The following is a 20,435-nucleotide window of genomic DNA, read 5'->3' on the forward strand; positions in this document are numbered from 1 at the left end:
CACAATGCAAAGTGGGAGGCCATTTGATTTATCCAAAAGCATGTGTCATGGGACTTTCAGTTTTAGAACGACTAATGCAAATATTTTCCATAGGCACTTTTAAATCAAGAAAATAAGAATCCTATCTATGAAGTCACTAAACCCAACAAAAATCTTTAAAAAAACCTCAAACACTTCCTGACAAATATCTCAACTTTGAAATGGGGATGTTCATTTTTTCAATGGATTTTCCAAGTTTCATCCTTCTGACAAACTAGATCACAAGAAATAACATCAGATTAATCAAATCACTTCTCTTGTTATAAATGTGTGTATTTATGTGTGTGTTTGTGAAGCTGAGGTGAGTCTCACTACCACTTTTGCAGAACTTCTTTTTCAGGTGGAAACACAAAATTAAGTGTGCAATTATCTATGTGCTGAAAACTGCATTTTGATGGACACTTTTCAGCTCTTCATGTCCAGACTTAGTTCAAATGGCTGAAAATCATGGGTCAAGTCCAGTGGATTAGGACACAGCCCATACAGTTGATTAATGTCCAAATAAAAAAGTACAACCATATCTGTAAAGCCATGTCACATGGATTCTATTAAAATCCAACTGATAAGTAGTACTCAATCATTTATACATTTTAAACAATGGCTGTTTTACCAAGGTTAAAAAAAAGAAAAGCAAACTAACTGACTTGCTTGGGCAAGGCTGGGTTCACGTGCTTTGCAAATTGAAAGAGGAGAGTGCAAACGCAAGTAACAACTGGATCGTTTGTTATCCAGACCACATTCTCCACTGAATGTACAAAATGGGGAGAAATAACAAGGAAGAAAAGACGTAGTCCTTTAGCTACTCCTTTTCTTCCAGGAAATAGCTTTCAGTTGATGAGACCTGGGTTGCACTAACGAAAAATAGTAAAGACAAGACATACTTTTCAACTTTGAAATAAAATACCTAGGCAGTATGTCAGCTCAGTAATATTTTCCTACTCCAGAAAATATATAAGATCAAAGAAACCTCATATGCAAAACTGGAGACACAAACAGTACGTATGTACCCATCTTATTTTACCTTTGTCTTTGTTCTTCTCCTTTCCCAATGAGTCCAGTTTCTTTCTTAATGATTTCTTCCTCTTTTGTCCATCTGTGAAAAGAAAAAAAGAAAGAGGAAGTAACTGAAGAGAAAAACTGCTGAACTGACTGATGCAAAAGTTGTAGGAACAGGGAGTGAGATGGCAGCAGTTAGGAAGGGTGCAGGATACATTTCACAAAGTCCAGGGACTGTCACCATCCTTTAGCCCAATGAAGTGCTGCTTTTGTTCTCTCAAGTGCCGAGGTTGTACTGGGGAAATAAAATATATCCCACTTTGTGCTGCCGGGCACATCTACACATGTAGTCATGCAGCCTATATGGCAGAAGGGAAAGCTAATTTTGAAGACTTTCACAACGGCGTTTGTTGCTGGATGCTTTTAATAGCAAGGTACCATACACCTAAAAGTTACTGGTTAGCCCGCATCCATGGTCACAAGTCCATAATTCAGGTGTGGAGCTGAGGATAGTATTTGGAGAGGGAGAATTACTAACCACCAGGATAAGCTCTGCATACCAGTCATACCAGTTGGGTGATAGCTGACCACATTCTCATGACCCATCTGATCTGAACTCACACTAGGAGCTGGCAATTTGGTACAGCATGTCCAGATTGGTTCAGATGGATTAGTCTCAGAGAAGTTATTGTTCTGGCACCCTATATACCATCCAAGTTTTCACTAAGGTATTAAGGACCAAAGATTTTGAGCAATAGCCTAGGCAGGTTCATTCTTGAAACAATTATGTCAAAAGGCTGGCTATCATTATTTTTTTCAGCAGAATCTTATATAAAGAAAAGTCAAAGAAACACATTTTATTTATTAGTTCTCAACAAATACCAGGGATTAAGATATGGGTCTGCTTTAACTTGTAACTTTTAAATTTTTTAAATTCCAAAGCAACATAAAAGGTCTAACACAGGGATTGATACTAACACAGGCACCACTCTAGCTAAAGGTTCACAAACAGGTACTTTTGCCTTACTAATTTCGTAACATGGCAAAAACTCAAAAATCATAGAATCATAGAACGGTAGGGTTGGAAGGGACCTCTAGAGATCATCTAGTCCAATGCCCCTGCAGAAGCAGGTTCACCTAGATCAGGTCGCATAGGAACGTGTCCAGGTGGGTCTCGAAGACCTCCAAGGAAGGAGACTCCACAACCCCTCTGGGCAGCCTGTGCCAGGGCTCCCTCACCCTCACGGTGAAATAGTTTTTTCTTATATTGCATCTGTGTTTCACTGTTATGGCAAGAAGGTCATCAAATAATCTGCCTCAAAATATTATTCTAGTTATGTAAGCCTGTGTCTTACATGGTCTTTTACAGTAAGGAACATAACACAGAAGATCGAAGCTGATCTTTGTCAATTAACTCTCATCTTAGCAATTAGGGGTTGCAAGTGAACACAAGTTGTCTCCCCATAATTTTCACTCAACTCCTATTGAAAGCTGCATCCAGAACATTACTCAGGAGAGAGGTGGACAAATTCTGACTTTTTCATAGCAAGTTAATATCCTCTTTAGTTCAAAATTAACATTTCTTTTTACCTTGTGTAACTGGTGTGAGCAACTTCTCTTGCACTCTGCATTTAGAGAGTACTTGCTCCCAGCACTCACTTAACTATGATACTCAGTCCTCATTTATTGAGGTAGATTATCATTTGCAGGTTACGATAATTCCCCTTTTTCTGCATCTGCTCTGAGGAGAATTAATCTCTCTGAAATGAGGCTGATTAGAATGGATAAGGTATTTTAGACCAGAGTTCAGCAATATAATGCTGGTAATTCATTGCCTAATTTGGTCTATGATTAGATTTTCCTTTTTTGTAGCCACGTGTTAGGTTCATAACTCAAAGTCATACTTTGATTGATTAATATGCCCAGTCTTTTCATGCCTTCTGACATTTCCATTTGAGAAGACTGAGTTTATTACAGAAATTCTTCTTTCACCTCTTGGCAACATGAATAGTCGGTAGCCCACCTACATAGACCTGACAGCATAGTTTGTTTTTATAGGGTTACCTACTGCCATTGTGTTCTGGCTTTATATAGATAAAATCATTTTTATAATACTTTTTGCATTAGAAATTCAAATTACTGCTTTGCAGTAGCCTTTTGATAAATGACTTACAGTTCTTTGGAGTCTTAGAGCCTTATTCTCCAAAGACCCATTTATTGATATTCTGACATTTCACTGAAGTACACTAAGATGTAAAGATGAGAACAAAAGTCAAAATTGGATGTGAAATAGAGAGTTTTGCTGTTATACAATAGCAACTTCTGGACTGTTTTAGTGCAGGAAATACAGGAAAAATGAATAGTATTCAATATTAAACATATGAACAAATAGCACTCATAATCTACAAGGAAACCAAGTTTGATGACTTCTAGGGCCAAACTATCAATGCTTTCTCATGAACCTTGTTCTTAATGGGTATTCCTTGAAATCCAACACTGAAGTAATTACTCATTAAATCATAGGCAATGACAAATTAAATGACAGTTTGTCTCTGTAAACCTCGAATTCTGAATACAAACGATGCTCAGGCTCAGAGGAATGTAAGCAGCAAGAAGCACTGAGAATGGACAAACCAGAAAATACAGAAGAGTCCACTCTGTGTAGTGCTGTGCAAAGAGAGCTGGGCAGAGTAACAGAAGAGAGATATTTATATTGGGCAAATAGTTGCAGTTCCACTGCAGGCCGTGGAGCTATGATCATTTACATTCACAGTTTACTCCATACCAAGAGGAAAAGAGTTTCATATGAAAATAAGTCTGGGAAGAACCTCAGTGAAAAGCTAAAGATTAGATGATCTGCCAAGAGGTCCGAGGTCAGCTCCAGTTCTTCTCTTCCTCAGCAAAAGAGGTGATTAACTACAATCTATACTTTGTAAAAATAAATATGTTTTGAAATCATTGTTGACTCAGGTTACATAAAGCATGAACACTGATGAAATATTCATAACATTCAACTCTAACAGCTTTACTTCTTAAACAAGCTCAAATCATAAGAATAATGCTTAGCGCTTGTTATGTACAGTGTGTTTTGAGAATTTAATCAATATCCACAGCCTTCACCATGCATCATACCTACTGTACATTTTAAAATTAACTAGTAAATACTTAGGCAAAATAGTATTTTATCAGCCCAAAGTGCTATTATATGTGGACTGGTATTTTAAATCACAGTTTGGAAGTGTTTAAACCATAAAATGATAAATGCTGTTGAGCTTTTATCCATTCTTTTGTGTATATAAATATCACTTAATGTCTTCTATTAACAATATGCTCCTCCTCCAACAGATTCCACTCAAGAATATTACTAAGATGAGAGAAGTACTCAAAAGATAGCAATTGTCAAAAGTGAAGGAAGCTGGGGTTTTTTTCTTTGTTAACTCATTACTTTTTTTTCTGATGAACACCTGCTCAGGCAGCTGTGCAGATCATCTTTTTCAGAAATGAACTTGGTTTGTTCAACGCTTACTTATTTATAGGTTTGCTGCATTTTTCACTGCAATGCAGACATCTCTGGGCATCTACACATTAAGACTAGCATGATGAATATTTAAAAGACCAAGAGTCTGGAATCAAACTCCTGAGTGCATATTAAATTGCTATGTGACCTGTTTTTCCAAAGTGGTGAGCACTTTCAGGTTCAGTCAATGCCAAAAGACTTTTCTATTTGAAAAATTAGGTCACATTTTTAGGACTCTGACACACACTCTGGACAACAGTCTACAGAATACAAGAGTATTTGCACTGATATAGTGACTTTGGATAAGAATTAAGGAATTTTACTTCTGAGATTATTATTTTGGAAATTTTGGGTTAAGGTTGAAATTCACCTGCAGTGACATCACTAACACGGTTTAATTAGCAGTTACACTCTCCAATCCCAGATCTTATTTAGCTTATTTCAGGGCCTAGATTTCATTCTAATAAGACCACAGTTCAACAAACTAGGTAATAAGAAGCCATTTTCACAGTGAGAATATATAAATTTCAGCTCTGAAAGTTCAAAAAATGAAAGAAAGAAAACTGTATTTTTTTAATGATGGATTGCTCCGTTTCTTTGCACAGGATCACCTACCAACACCACATATGACCCAAAGAGAGAGAGAATGCAGTCTGAATCCTGTTACTGTTATTCACTTCCAGTACTGCTTTACTCATTTTAAAGTCATGGAAATCACCAAGTCTATTGGGTAGGTAACTGGTGGCATAAGCAAAAGCATCGCCAGTTAGGTACAGGGAACTGAAGATGATACAGTTAGTGGCATACCTGAAGTTAACATTCAGGAACTCTTGGCAACTAGTTTCCTATTATGTCACTTGATGGTCACTATATTGTGAAGCCCTAATTCAATATATCTTTAATAATTAATATAACATGCAGTAAAAAGTGCAATAGCACCTGAGCTCTCTAAGTCATTTTTATGACACTATGACAGGATCACGGAATGCACCCTGATGAGAAAAGCTTGAAGCGAACCTGTAACAAAAACGTGATTCTTCAGCATTTCCTTCTCCTACACATGGCCTTGTGGATTATCTATAAGAATAGATGCTCCTTTTATGTTACCTATATGTAAGGACACTTTTTTGTTAATTTTGTTAATCTTAAATCAATATAGAGACTTTAAACTAATTTAACTCAGTTGGTTTTTGACAAAAAAAAAATCTTCTGTTGTTTATGGGATTACTGAGTAAAAAGAACTCCCCTCCCCATCTATTGGCAAATTCCTTTGCTTATAATAATGTTTCTTGTCCATTTAGGGAAGAAAAATTGTCGTGTTTTACAATGAAGGGTTATTTTCATACAGTATAAAGAGAGGAATTATGTGAGAGATGAATATCACACAGATCATTTATCAGAACAGAAATGCATGAAAAAGTTGATACTGTGAAAATTGTAAAACACTTCCTCATAGTAGCTATATTCATGGCCATTTTCCCTTATTAGTCATTAGTAATTGGACCTAATTGCATTTAAAGAAACAAAAAATGTACTTTCTAAAAGCGTGATCTATTGTGTTTTGAAAATGACTACCAATGGCATCACAAAGCAACAAGTTTGACCTCTCCTAAGGACTTGTCAGTTCACTCATTGAGTGACACATTTCCCCAGTGCCAGCCTCCTGCACTCTGCCTGCAAGCTGAACATCAAGCTATAGTTTCTCTTGCCAGCATAATACTGCAAGTCATAGAGACTCTGAAATCAGAAAACACTGCTAAAGTCTGTTGACAGAGCACAATAAAGACAAGACTTGCACTTCACCCATTGACAGCTGCACTGTGTTTGTGGTTGAAACAGCTTCTTTGGGTCACTATACAAAGCAAATTTGCTTCTTGAGCTGCCCTACTGAAGAAGAGAGTGCTGGTTTTACTTAGCCATTTCAGTGACTATAAATGTCCATCTTGAAATATTTATTTAGGTTAACTTGTTGAAATGCTCTGTCTCCATACAGTAATTTCCAAAGCACTGTCAGCTGCAGCGCAGATGGAAGGTAAACAATTTCAACTGGAGAGCTGGGAGCTACAGATTTTAGCAGATAAAGGAATACAAAATCAGAAGGGTTGAGTCTACAGGTACTTTCCATTGCTCACTCTCTCACTCATCCTCACCAGTACACATATGAGAAGATCTCCATTAGTGACCCAGATATTCCTTCAGAAACCTTGGATTATCTCTCTGTTTTTCACACCACTTCTCCTTACGGTCTACATTGCCCTCCTGATTTCATTTTGACTTCAAGCCCGCAACTGATGGAAGAAAGGCCATATTCATTCATGCACATCCCTCAGCTGCAGCCATGACTTTTCAGGTGACAGCCAGATCACATGTGCCCACCCCAGCCCAAGGAGCCAGGTTTTGGGCTGCCCACCACAGGCACCACAAACATGCTTGGTGGCAGCTTTCCTTCCTATGTGATGCTTTCTCTGATGCAGCAAAGAAGCTTCAGCACTTCCCTCTCAGGGAAGTTCCCACTGAATGCGTATATGACAGAAGAAATAGTGTAAAAAAAACCAGAGCTGAAGGTAAACTGGTTCTTCAGGAGAAGGGCTGCAGTTCCCCAGGAGCTGTGTGCACATGAGACCAGAGCTGGACCATTGCAGCCCTTTGGGCAGGAGCACTACCTGACCCAAACCCTTCTCAGGGCAACAGTGAGAAACTGGGCAAGGGCTGAGGAAAGGCGACTGCACAGGTGTGGTGGCTTAACACTGGCTGGGTCCCAGATGCCCATCAAGTCATTCTATCACTCCCTCTCCCAAACTGGACACAGAAGAGAGAAATATAACAACGGCCTCATGAGTCAATATAAGGACAGGGAGATCTCTCAGCAATCAGCACCATGGCCAAAACAGACTCAACTTGGGGAGAACCAGTTTGATTTATTAATGAACAATCAGAACAGAGTAGGGAAATGAGAAATATAACCTGAATCTTAAAATATCCCCCCCTCACCCTCCTTCCAAGTTTCTACCTCCTCACCACAGTGGTACAGGGATGTGGGGAATGGGGGTTATGGTCAGTTCATCATAAAGGGACTTTGTTTCTGCTTCCTCTCAGAGGGAGGCCTCTTCACACTTCCCATTGGTACAGTGGGGGGTCCCTCCCACATGAGACAGTCCTCCATGAACTTCTGCAATGTGGGTCCTTCCCATGGACCACAGTTCTTTGCAAACTGCTCCAGCATGGGTCTCATCCATCAGGGAAACAGTCCTTCAGGAACGAACTGCTCCAGCGTGTGTGTCCCCCAAGGGATCACAAGTACTGATCAAAAACTTGGTCTGGTGTGGGCTCCTCTCTTCATGGGTTCACAGGTCCTGCCAGGAACTTGTTCCAGCGTGGGCTTCCGACAAGGTCACAGCCTCCTTCGGGCATCCACCCTCTCCAGGTGCAGGGTCCTCCACAGGCTGCAGGTGGATCTCTGCTCCCTTATGTCCTCCATGGCTGCAGGGGCAAGGCCTGTCTCACCATAGGCTGCACCATACGCTGCAGGGGAACCTCTGCTCCAGTGTCCAGGCACCTGCTCCCCCTCATGCTCCACTGACCTTGGTGTCTGCAGAGATTCTCACTCCCTGTTGCTGCTGCTGTTTAGTAACTGTGCAGCAACTTCTTTCCCTTCTCAAATTTGTTAATTACTGAGGCGTTACCTCCATTGCTAATCGGCTTGGCCTTGGTCAGTGGCAGATCCATCTAGAAGCCAACTGGGACTGGCTCTATCAGATACGGGGAAAGCTTCTAGCAGCTTCTTACAGAAGCCACCCGTGTAGCCCCCTCCACTACCAAACCTTGCTACAGAAGCCCATGACAGCAGGAAATCATGTTCTGAGCAATACACAGCATATACGGCATCATCATTTGAGAAAACCCACAACCATCAGACAAAAGTGTTTTTTCATTATCTTCTTCCTCATCCCATCTGCCTCTTTGGTAACCTGCAGTTAGAGCATCTTCTTTTCACATAGGCTTCAATCCTTTTGGGCTAAGGCACTACTGATTGCCGAAATGAAACATAACGCAATTACAAAGTCCACATGTGTAGGTTTAAGGTGATGCAGCTGCTGGAAATTTAAATCCTGCATTATACACAATGTCTTTACTGTGGAACAGTAAGAATTCATCCACACTGGTATGTGAATTATATTACTTATCTAGCAAGTATAAGTTGCATGGAACTTGACTAGAAGGCAAAACTCTTGGTACCCTCGTCTGCTTCCAAAGAAAGCTGCATCCCTACATGGACCTTAGTTTTATTAACCAAGCAACACTGTACAATAACTTTGTGTGATTCTCATACAAGTTTTTAAAATGTCATGCAACAACTAACCTCCATAATTTGCTTGACAAGTATTAATAGATTTTTTATGCAGCTCATAAATTCTGAAGGCAAAGCTGTTATTCCAATTTACACCAGCTGAGCATATTATGAGCCGACTTTCCTGTCTTTTAAGAAAACATATCTAAACAGTGTAGTTCCAAACTAGAATCAAATCTTTTAGAGTGAAAAATGCACCATTTCTATTGAACCCTATTCTCAAGGTCTATTTCTATCAAGAAGAGTCATGCCCTAACTTCTTGAACTAAAAATGTTACAAGCTGGAAAAAAGCAGGGCACATATACAGACTATAACTGTAACATGATAGATATGAACTCTTCTTCACACACAAAAAAACTTAGCTTGGCCAACAGCCTAATTCAGATAGCAACTACTCAACTCATAAGGATAGAGCAATCATATGAAAACGTGACATTTCACATACACCTACTTACACCTTCCCTACTGGATATAACTTTTTAAATAGTCTCCAAGGATATATGTTGGACGAAAACAACTAGTTCGGTACTTCCAAATATGTTCTTGCATGGTCTTTTATCATGAGTGACTTGCATTAGCTTCTATGCAAATGAAGGTGAAATGTACACTAAAGGGTGAGAACCAAATCTTAGTAGATAAGGGATTTGGGCTCTGGAGCAAGGTCAGGACTGTGGAAGCTACAGATAGAGGGAGGGGGCTGTCAGCACAGCCCTCCCCTACAAGGAGAATACAACTTTCCAGTCAGGCTCCAGGCCACTGCACTGTGCAGGAGCCTCCTGGCCTAGGACTCTAGATGGTAGGGGTGCCCAAGAAAGCTGTTTCATCTTCAAGACTACTTCCTCCAAGCCCAAGATTGGTGCATCCTCCTGAGTAAAAACTCAGGTAAAGGAAATAAGAGGCCTGCATGGATGAACGGGAGGCTTCTGGAAAATCTCAAATGGAAGAAGGAAGTCTGTGGAATGTGGAAGAAAATGACTGGTTGCTTGCAAAGATTACAGGTATGTTTTCAGAGTATGCAGGGATGAAAGAAGGAAGACTAAAGCCCTCTTGGAAATAAATCTAGCAAAGGATGTAAAGGAAATAAAGAAGTGTTTCTTAAGTATACCATCAGGAAAAAACAAAGACCAGGGAGAATGTGACCCTGCTGCTGAACAAGGTAGGTGCCTTGGTGACAGAGGATACAGAGAAGAAAGAGCTACTGAATATCTTCTTAGCTTCATTCCTTACTGCTAAGGCCAGCCCTCAGGAAGCCCAGTCTCTGCAAGCCAGAGGGAAAGGAAGACCTTCCCTTGGTTGAGGACGATTGGATCCACCTGGAGCTGTTTAGCCTGAAGAAGAGAAGACTGAGAGGAGATCTTATCAATGCTTATAAATACTTAAAGTGTGAGTGCTGAGAGGATAGGCCAAGTCTTTTTTCTGCAGTGCCCAGTGATAGGATTAGGGGTAACAGGCTCAAGCTGGAAGACAGCAAGTTCCACTTGAACATGAGGAAAAACTTCTTTCCTGTGAGAGTAAGAGAGCCTTGGCACAGGCTGCCCTGGGAAGATGTGCAGTCTTCAAAACCCACCTGGACATGTTCCTGTGTGACCTGACTATTGCTTTGGGATAACTGTGTTTGAAAAATTGTGAAAAAAAAAAAGTTTTGGCATTACTACACTGCAAAAATATATAGTTTTTCACCATTTCAATATTTTTTTACCTACCAATAAATTTTAAGTGGCTGTGTTACATGAACACTGAGGAACGAGACATTTAGTAAGTTCTATAGAGGAAATGAAAAATCACAGCACTAAACTATAATTGTTTTGGAGCTTATTTGTATCTGCTGAATCTTTAGCTGGACCTAAGGAAACAAGTTTTGCATGGCCACAAACAGTTAATCAAACTTTTTTTTTTTTTTTTTGCTAGGATGAGGAAGACTGCTGCTGCTGCCATATATAGAAAGGACAACGGCAATAACTCAAACAAGCATGCAATGCTACCTGGCAGCCCTTAGAGGATTCCAAATGAAGGAGCAGTGCCCTTCTGTGGCTGTCACTGAGAGGAGCAAAAAGCAAGTGAATCCCTAGAAAGGGAGAACAGATAAAGGTGCAGCATGCTAGGTCTAACTCCCTGTGCACAGAGACAGCCTCTCAACTAAAACAAAACTCTGCTTGCTTCAGTGCCTACATTAGTGCAGGATTTCCCAGGTCATAAGAAATCCCAAATCATAGTGTTCTAAATAAAATAAATAAATGAATGTCTTTATAGAAATAATAATTAAAAAAAAAAAAAAACCACCAAAAAAACCCCCCTAAAACCCCCTAGAGAGAGTGGGCCAAAGGATAACTTGCTACATATTTTACTCCAGGATGATCTTTTGATGGAGCACAGGCCTTGTGTCAAGATTGGAAGTAAATTTTGTCTCCATGTATACTGGAATTAGAGAGAAACCACTCCTTCTATACTTAAGGGCAGTATTTGCTACACTGAAACTGATGACAGGATTCATGAAATAGTCATGTGAACTACCAGGTGCAAGACAAATTACACACACTATATTTTTTCACATTGTAGCAGTATCTGTCCTGTGGCAGGAGATTCCCTCAACTCAAAAGGTAGTAAATTCCTACCTTAAAACAGATAGTGGTACATCAGGGACTTTGCTGCTGCCCTTGTCTGTACATGGAAGACGTTCAGAAACCACAATGAGGGGCAGAGGTTTGAAAGCTTTGAGAAAGACTGAACAACATCCCCTGCTTGGAGTGCTCTCATAACTGACAGTAAAACAGGTAGAAAACTGCCTACACTGCTACATCAAAACAACCACAGTAAAAGAAAATATTTAAGCTGGACTGAAAAAAAATCAAAATAAAAAATATCAAACTCCAAATAAACAGCAAACAGGAGCCTTGATGCTGCCGTTTGAGATAGGAAAAATACAAATAACAGCTCTAAAATTGCCTTCAGTCCACTGGGGATAGGGGAAAGCAGACTACCTTCTGACATCAGTTACCTAAACAAAAAGTCATTTTAGTCAAAGTGACTCCTGATTTACTAAGAGGCAGAATTACCTTTAATCCCTACAGTTTGGAATGGGCCAGGGGCAGACCAGACATTAAATTGCTGGCATTTAGATGGCATTGAACTTTTTGTGTGCTGATAATCTGGCCTGCATGTCTGTACCGGCAGGTGAAACAGCAACCAAGTTTCTCCACATCTCCCTTAGAACTTTCCCACAGGTTGCTCTTGGTGTGAGCATGGGTTGAGTCCTTCAAATGAGAAAAAAATTCCCCCAGGTCTCTGGAATTCAGGAAACCTGCTGATGGTCACAGAGGTGGTTCTGGGCACCCAGGTCCCCACCGAGTTCTTCCCATCACTTTGGTATTGTGAATCCTTCAGACAAATCTTTTTTCAAACTCATCTTAAAGAAGGAAACTGTGCAGGAAAATAAAATACCCTTCATAACTCGCTCCCTCCAGGATTAACTAAAGTAGTCCACAATATTCCTGCTTAGAGCTTTAATGAAGAAATGAAAGAGAGAGGAGCTTTTTAAGGCAAAGCGTTTAGGTGCAGAAAGTCTCTCACTGGACAGGTTGGCGGCCCCTTTTGAAAGGAACAAAACACATAACAGAAATAAATCTGGTTCTCAACTGGAATTTTAAAAATACATATATCAGAAGAACACACATGTTAAAGCAAAGCTCTGCCAAAAGGGAGTGTGGAAATTAGTAGCCTGTAAGGTCAGTATTCTTACTAAAGGTTCAAAAGCTTCTCACATGGGATATATTTATTGGTATTTATTTTTTATCTTTGAAATGTAATAAAGTACATAATTTTAAGTCACTATAGAATTACCACACATGGATTATTTGCAAAGCACATAACAAAGGAATGGTACTACATCAAGTACTACAGACAGATCTGGCAGAACACAATCAAGACTCTCTCTGTTACACTAGTGTTCTCACAAAGACTAAGAAAACAAGCAAAAAGAATAATAGACCTAATTCTGCAAAACATAGTGTTTTAGAGCCTCTGTTAAAGCACCTTGCTTCCTCACACTGGTTTGCTCAGGCCATGTGTCTGTACTTTTCAATATGGCCAACAGTCACAAGTAACATTTTAAAACGGAAGCTGGTTTCCCTATGGTACACTAATACAGAAAATACTGAATGTTATTTATACATACTTACAGTCAATAGTGATTTCAAGTGTATTATTAAGGAAATTACATTAGACAGGAGGTTTTTTCCTGTCTCAGAAGTACTTTCTAAGCTCAATGGGACTTCATATCAAATGTAAGATATTTGATATATGAGGCAGCAGCCTCTGGGCCTGTAAGAGCAGTACCTTAAACACACAACAGTCAGTGACTAAATAAGCATCTGTCCTAATAATGAACACAAATATTTATTTTAAAAGTGTTGTGTTACATGAGGATTTTTCCATGTTCACATTAAAACTGTCACTGATTTCACCGAGAAGTATAGCATTCTCTACTTCTGTTCTGTATTCATATAGCACTGAAGAAAATGCCTGCTGCTTCTCAATCAAAACTTACCAAAATACAAACTAATTACTAAAAAGACCAAATTTTTTGTTTAGTGGTGAATAAAAACATTTGCTTTTAAAACTATGAGCTTGTCTCTAACTGATGGGATAGATATGCTGAATACAGCTTTTCTGATGTATACTGACATGTAAAACCTGCAGTGATACAAGAAAATCTTAGAAATCAATTTGCTGTGCATTACATAGTCTTTTACTAAAAAAAAAACCTGCCTCACAGTAACATTTTTTTAAAGGAACAAAACACTTAACACTTAAGTTTTGAAGATAATAAATTATCTTCTCTGTTCTATCCATTAGAAAAATTACATTCTTGCATGCTTCACATATTTCCATTTTGTTCTTGTCTCGATAGTGGCAAAAAGTCAAATTTGAAAAATCACAAGAAATTTATGTGAATTTCTTTATTGGGAGAAGAAAAAAAAATATTTTTGGCTCACATCTCTCTTGTATGGAACAGCTCCTGTCATCTTCTCTTTGGCAAACTCCTGTGTAAGCACAGCGTAAGGCTGTGTGCTCTCACAACCTCTACCCTGTAGCAGCTGGGATTTCTCCTAGTTTAAAACATTAAGTCAATTTTATTTTCTTTTTTTCCAAACTGAGAGAGATTGTTTCTGTTTTCCCAGGAGGGAAAAAAATTCTAAGGAAAATCCATGCTTCCATGGAAAATTTGAATTTGCAAGGGGGAAGCTTCTGTGTAAAAATCAGTAAGATACACAGCTTTCACCTCTGACCAAGTCTGATACAGGAAGCCTGACACAGTATACACAAGATTTACCAAAATATCATAAAGGAGCAGAATTTATCTCATAGCCTTGCTTGTCTTTCATATAATCTTTGTGAACATTGCTGTATTGAAAGAAAATTCATAGACTTGTACGATCATGTTAGAGATGATATTTATATGAGAAGAATTAGCAGAAGTTGGCATTAAGAAGGGTGGTAATAAGCTTGTTCACTTAAAAGGCATACTGATGCCAACTCAAAAGCATCCAGTCTGTAATCCCATAGATCCATAAAGGATAGGCTACAGTTTACTCAGATGCTTTCCACTGTTACAATAGCCTACAAAGTATACAACATGGTCAGTGATTAAAAATAATGAGCAGTTTGGAGCCCTTGCAAAAATGCAAGTCCAGATAAAAATCATAGTCACTCTCAGTGTTAAGAAAATGGATAATGAAATACAATGCCAAGTAATGTAAGCAAAAAACAGATCCAAAAAACTACTCCTTGCCAAAATAAACAAAAAGGGGACAACAAATAACTCTGGACTGTGATTTTTATTCAGAACTTAACTGGAACGTACTGGAGGCAAAGCGTGCAAATTAACAATAAAAATTCAGAAAGCTCAGCTATGTATGTTTTCTTCCATTTCAGAGACAGGGTTGTCTCAGCGCTCAGTCTGTAACCACACACTTATCCAGCCCTGCGCCTTCCAATTCACCTCACTGAAAACAGTTGTATAGGAAAAAGCTCGATTCACGTGAGCAAATGCACAGTGTCACACACCTGACGGGACTGGCTACAACACTTGGGTGCAAAGATGTACAACAGCACATGTTCCAGCAGCTTAAGCAATGTCTCCCCTTAAATGATCAGGACTGCATATAGGTTTCTAAACCCAACATTTGATCTCATTCATTATAACTAATCAAAATAACTGAGAATTAGATTTTGCAGTAAAATTAAGGATTATCTTGTCTTTCCCCAAATGTCCCAGTAAGTCTAAAAAAAAATCAATTCCCTCAGAACATGGAACATGTGCTGTAATTACTGAAACTGTGTATAACCCAGTTGCTGTGAATGATAAGAACTTGTGTGGATAAACATTCCTTTCATAGGTGGCATCAACACAGTAAACAGTTTTCTTAGTAAACGCAGGTAATCTCTTTTATTACTGAATCACAGAATGATACAGGTTGGAAGGGACCTCTAAAGATCATCTAGTTCAACTCCCCTGCTAACGCAGGTCCACTTAGGTCACTCAGGAATGCATCTAGGAAGGTTTTTAAAACCTCTAGAGAAGGAGACTCCATACCCTCTCTGGGCATCCTGTCCCTCCTCTTGACATGCATCTTTCAAATACTTCTAAATATTAATGAAGTCCCCCCCAGTCTCCTCTTCTCCAGGCTGAACAGCCCAAGATCCTCCAGCCTTTCCTCATAAGAAAGATGCTCCCTGATCATCTTGGTAGCCCTGTGCTGGACTCTCTCCAGAAGTTCCCTGTCCCTCTTGAGCTGGGGAGTCTAGAACTGGACAGAGTAGAAAGGAAGGACAACTCCCCTGTCCAATTCTCAAGCCAGTCAAGATCCCGCTGAATGGCATCACAGCCTTTTGGTGAATCAGGTGTCAAAGGCCTTGATGAAGTCAAGGTAGATGACATCCACTACTCTCACCTCATCTAGCCATGCTTTTATAGAAGGCTATCAGGTTGGTCAAGCAGGATTTCCCCTTGGTTAATCCATGGTGAGTCCCACTGATAACCATCTTTTCCTTCATGTGTTTTGAGATGGCATCCAGGATGAGTTGTTCCATCCCCTTTCCAGGGATGGTGGTGAGGCTGATCAGCGTGTAGTTTCCTGGGTCATCTTTCCTGCCCTTTTTGAAGACTGGAGTGACATTGGTCTTCCTCCAGTCCTCAGGCACCTCACCAGATCTCCATGATCATTTGAAAATAATGGAGAGTAGCTTAGCCATAATATCAGTCAGCTCCCTCAGCACACGTGGATGCATCCCTTCAGATCCCATAGATTTATGGGTCTCAAGCTTGCCCAACAGGTCTCTAGTCTGATCCTCGTCCACCAAGGGAAAGTCTTCCATTCTCCAGACTATTCTCCTGACCTGCAGGGACTGGGCTTCCTAAGGTCCAGCCTCAGTAGTGAAGACTGGGGCAAAGAAGGCATTCAGTGATTCTGCTTTCTCTGCATCCTGTGTCACCAGGACATCTTCCTTGTTCATCACCGAGTTCACATTCTTCCTTATCTTCCTTTTGCTGCTGATGTATTTGAAAAAATCTTTCTTGTTTTTCTTTACTTCCTTTGCCAGGTCTAATTCCAAAAGGGCTTTGGGCTTCCTGGTTTTGTCCCCGAATGTTCCCATACCCTTCTCAAGAAACCAGGGCCTTTTTCCACCTTACATATATTTCTTTCTTCTCCTTGAGTAGTTTTCTGTTTTTCTAGTAGTTTCAGTTATTACATTTGGTACACTCACTAAAATACCTGGGTAGCACATCAGTTATTGTCAGTTTATTGTCAGTTCTGGAAAATGAAGACAAATTCTGTGGCCCATCTTTGAATTTTCACTCCAAAATATTTGACAAACCTTAAAATAAACCCAAAGGTACAAAGTAAACAAATATAACACTTGTACCAAAGCATAAATATATTGTGTTATGGGACACATGTGAAAACCAGAACATCACATCCAGGGATTCATTGCTATTAATTCTTTAAAAAAAGAATGACATATGAAAACTGAAAAAAAACTTCTACGACTCTTGCCTAGTAGAACTTCTAAACTGAGCAATCCCAGGCCTCTGAAACCTGACCTAGTGCACACACAAACAAAAGCTCCCCTGTCAACTTCCTTATCGTTGAAATACTGGCCTGAAATAATGTAGAAGGCTAGAATCAAAAATTTTTAATATGGAAAACAATGACATTCTGTGAAGGTGAGCAAAACCTAGATAATATATTCCCCTTGTTGATGCAAACTCTATTCTATCCATATTAAGATAATATTTTCAAACTTTAATAAGAGAATTCAGCATAAATTTTCATTTATCTCCCCCTTTTATAGAGGATAAATAAAACACCTTTTTCTAAACAGTTTTCCTCTTCCTCAGTGTCTCATAATTGATTGGTCCTACAACCTTCTTCATCACAAGAACTTTTTCTGATTCCTAGTTTGTTCAAGTCCTTTCAGTAAAATGAATTTCATCACAGCTTTTTTTCTCTCCTATTATAAAGAGATTAACTTCCCTAAAATGAGAAAAACACAGTTTATATTCTAAACAGCAACTGTAAAGAAGCGTCACCAGAATTGTATTGCTGTGCCCCCCAGAACATCAGACAGCAAATTACAAATCTTCCATTGAGTAACTGAATTGGTAGAGAAACTCTGTAAAGCTCTGCTTGGAAATGATAGCCTCTTGCTGTCATATTAACCCAGAGCAAGGATAAACAATTCTCAGACTAGTTTCTGGTGGCACACAGGGGAGTGACATGGGAGCTGAAAAATGTTGGTTACAGAATCTGAAGGACAGATATGAGGCACCAAAACAAAATAGCAAGAAACAAACCTGAAGTATCTCTGTAAATCGTATAAAAATAGTAACTTTCAATCAATTTGAATTCATTCAAATTGCTGGCTGCAGGGCAACTGTAGTGTACTTTAAATGACAAGCTGCTTAAAAAAATTCCTGTGGGAGGTGGTCCCCTCTCTGTGACCACAGGATAATTACTTAAGAGATGTCAGTAATGTGCTTCAGTAATGGTAATGGCTGCACTACAGCAGAGGAGAGGGATTACATATCATTGAATCATAGAATGGTAGGGGTTGGAAGAGACCTTTAGAGATCATCTAGTCCAACTCCCCTGCAGAAGCAGGTTCACCTAGATCAGGTCGCATAGGAACATGTCCAGGCGGGTCTTGAAGACCTCCAAGGAAGGAGACTCCACAACCCCTCTGGGCAGCCTGTGCCAGGGCTCCGTCACCCTCACAGTGAAATAGTTTTTTCTTATATTTAAGTGGAACTTTTTGTGTTCCAGCTTCATCTGATTACCCCTTGTCCTGTTACTATCTACTATAGAAAAAAGGGATGTCCCAACCTCCTGACACTCACCATTTAGATATTTATAAATGTTAAGAAGATCCCCCCCTCAGTCTTCTCTTTTCTAGACTAAACAGCCCCAGTTCCCGCAGCCTTTCCTCATATGAAAGATGTTCCAGTCCCCTGATCATCTTGGTAGCCCTGCACTGGACTCTCTCCAGAAGTTCTCTGTTCCTCTTGAGCTGAGGAGCCCAGAACTAGACACAGTACTCCAGGATGAGGCCTCACCAGGGCAGAGTAGAGGGGTAGAAGAACCTCCCTTGACCTGCTGGCCACACTCTTCTTGATGCATCCCAGGATGCCATTGGCCTTCTTGGCCACGAGGGCACATTGCTAGTTGATATTTAGCTTATTATCAATCAGGCGTCCCAGGTCTCTCTCTGCAGAGCTGCTCTCCAGCAGTTTGACCCCCAGCCTGTACCAGTGTATGGGGTTGTTCCTTCCCAGATGCAGGACTCTGCACTTATCCTTGTTGAACCTCAAGAGGTTCCTCTCTGCCCAAGTCTCAAGCCGGTCGAGATCCCGTTGAATGGCAGCACAGCCTTCTGGGGAATCAGCCAGCCCTCCCAGTTTGGTGTCATCAGCCAACTTGCTGAGGGTACCCTCAGTCCTCTCATCCAGGTCGTTGATGAAGATGCTGAACAAGATTGGCCCCAGAACTGATCCCTGTGGAACTCCGCTGGCCACAGGCCTCCAACTCGATTCTGTGCCATCGATCATCACCATCTGGGCTCTGTCATTCAGACAGCTCTCGATCCACCTCACTGTCCACTCATTCAAGCCACACTGCCTGAGCTTTCTGATGAGGATGTTATGGGAGACAGTGTCAAAAGCCTTCCTGAAGTCAAGGCAGACGACATCTGCTGCTCCCCCCTCATCTAGCCAGCTGGTTATGCCCTCGTAGAAGGCTATCAGGTTGGTCAAACAGGATTTCCCCTTGGTCAATCTGTGTTGACTCCCCCTGATAACCATCTTATCCTTCATATGTTCAGTGATAACATTCAGGATGAGTTGTTCCATCACTTTTCCAGGAATGGTGGTGAGGCTTACCGGCCTGTAGTTTCCTGGATCAACCTTCCTGCCCTTTTTGAAGACTGGCGTGACATTGGCCTTTCTCCACTCCTCAGGCACCTCCCCTGTCCTCCATGATTGTTCAAAAATGATGGAGAGAGGCTTAGCAATCACATCAGCCAGCTCCCTCAGTGCTCTACTATGTATTCCATCAGGACCCATTGACCTATGAGCCTTAAGCTTGGCCAACAAGTCTTTAACCTCTTCCTCTTCCACCCAGGGCAAGTCCTCTGCTGTCCTGGCCAACCTGTTATCCTTGCTGGGCTGGGCCTCCAGAGGGCTGGCCTTGTCCGTAAAGACTGAAGCAAAGAAGGCATTCAGTACTTTGGCCTTTTCTGCATCCTCAGACACTAGGGCACCCTCAGCATTTAGCAGCGGGCCCACATTCCCCCTCGCCATCCTTCTGCTGCTGATGTACTTGATAAATGCCTTATTGCTGCCCTTAAATCCCTGGCTAAATTTCATTCTAGCAGGGCTCTAGCCTTCCTAGTTGCACCCCTGCATGCCCTGGCAATGTTCCTATACTCTTCCCAAGAAGCCATCCCCTGTTTCCACCTCTCATAGATGGCTGCTTTCTGCCTCAGTTGTCCCAGCAGATCCTTGCTCATCCATGGAGGCCTCCTACCTCCTTTTCCTCCTTTGTTGCGCATTGGGACACACTGATCCTGTGCTTGGAGGAAGTGGTGCTTGAAGATTGACCAGCTCTCATGGGCACTTCTGTCTTCTAGAATCATATCGCATGAGATCCATCCAAATAGATCTTTGAAGAGGCCAAAGTCGGCTCGCCTGAAATCCAGGGTCACCGTCCTGCCTTGTGTTCTGCCCCTTCCACACAGGATCTTGAACTCTACCATCTCGTGGTCGCTGTAGCCAAGGTTGCCTCCAACCTTCACTTCTCCATCCAGGCCCTCCTTATTTGTATATAAAATGTTGTGCAATCTGATCAAGGCAAACCTGCTTTAGCAGAAGGTTGGACTAGATGATATCTGGATGTCCTTTCCAATCCCAACCATACTGTCATTCTTTTTTATTTTCTACATTATTATTTTCACAGACTGGATAACTTTTTTTCTGGTTT

General features: G+C 40.6%; 1 protein-coding gene across 4 annotated transcripts in view; it reads right to left on the reverse strand.

Moving 5' to 3' along the window:
• ARHGAP6 (Rho GTPase activating protein 6) overlaps positions 1–20,435 on the reverse strand; it is a 338,498-nt gene that overhangs the window by 41,215 nt on the left and 276,848 nt on the right. For all 4 annotated transcript variants that reach the window (XM_061998798.1, XM_061998789.1, XM_061998807.1 and 1 more), the window contains exon 3: positions 1,061–1,132. In XM_061998798.1, the coding sequence (XP_061854782.1) occupies positions 1,061–1,132 (72 nt within the window). The remainder of the gene's footprint in view (positions 1–1,060; positions 1,133–20,435) is intronic.

Source organism: Colius striatus, chromosome 1 (assembly GCF_028858725.1).
Source record: "Colius striatus isolate bColStr4 chromosome 1, bColStr4.1.hap1, whole genome shotgun sequence".
NCBI classification, from domain to species: Eukaryota; Metazoa; Chordata; class Aves; order Coliiformes; family Coliidae; genus Colius; species Colius striatus.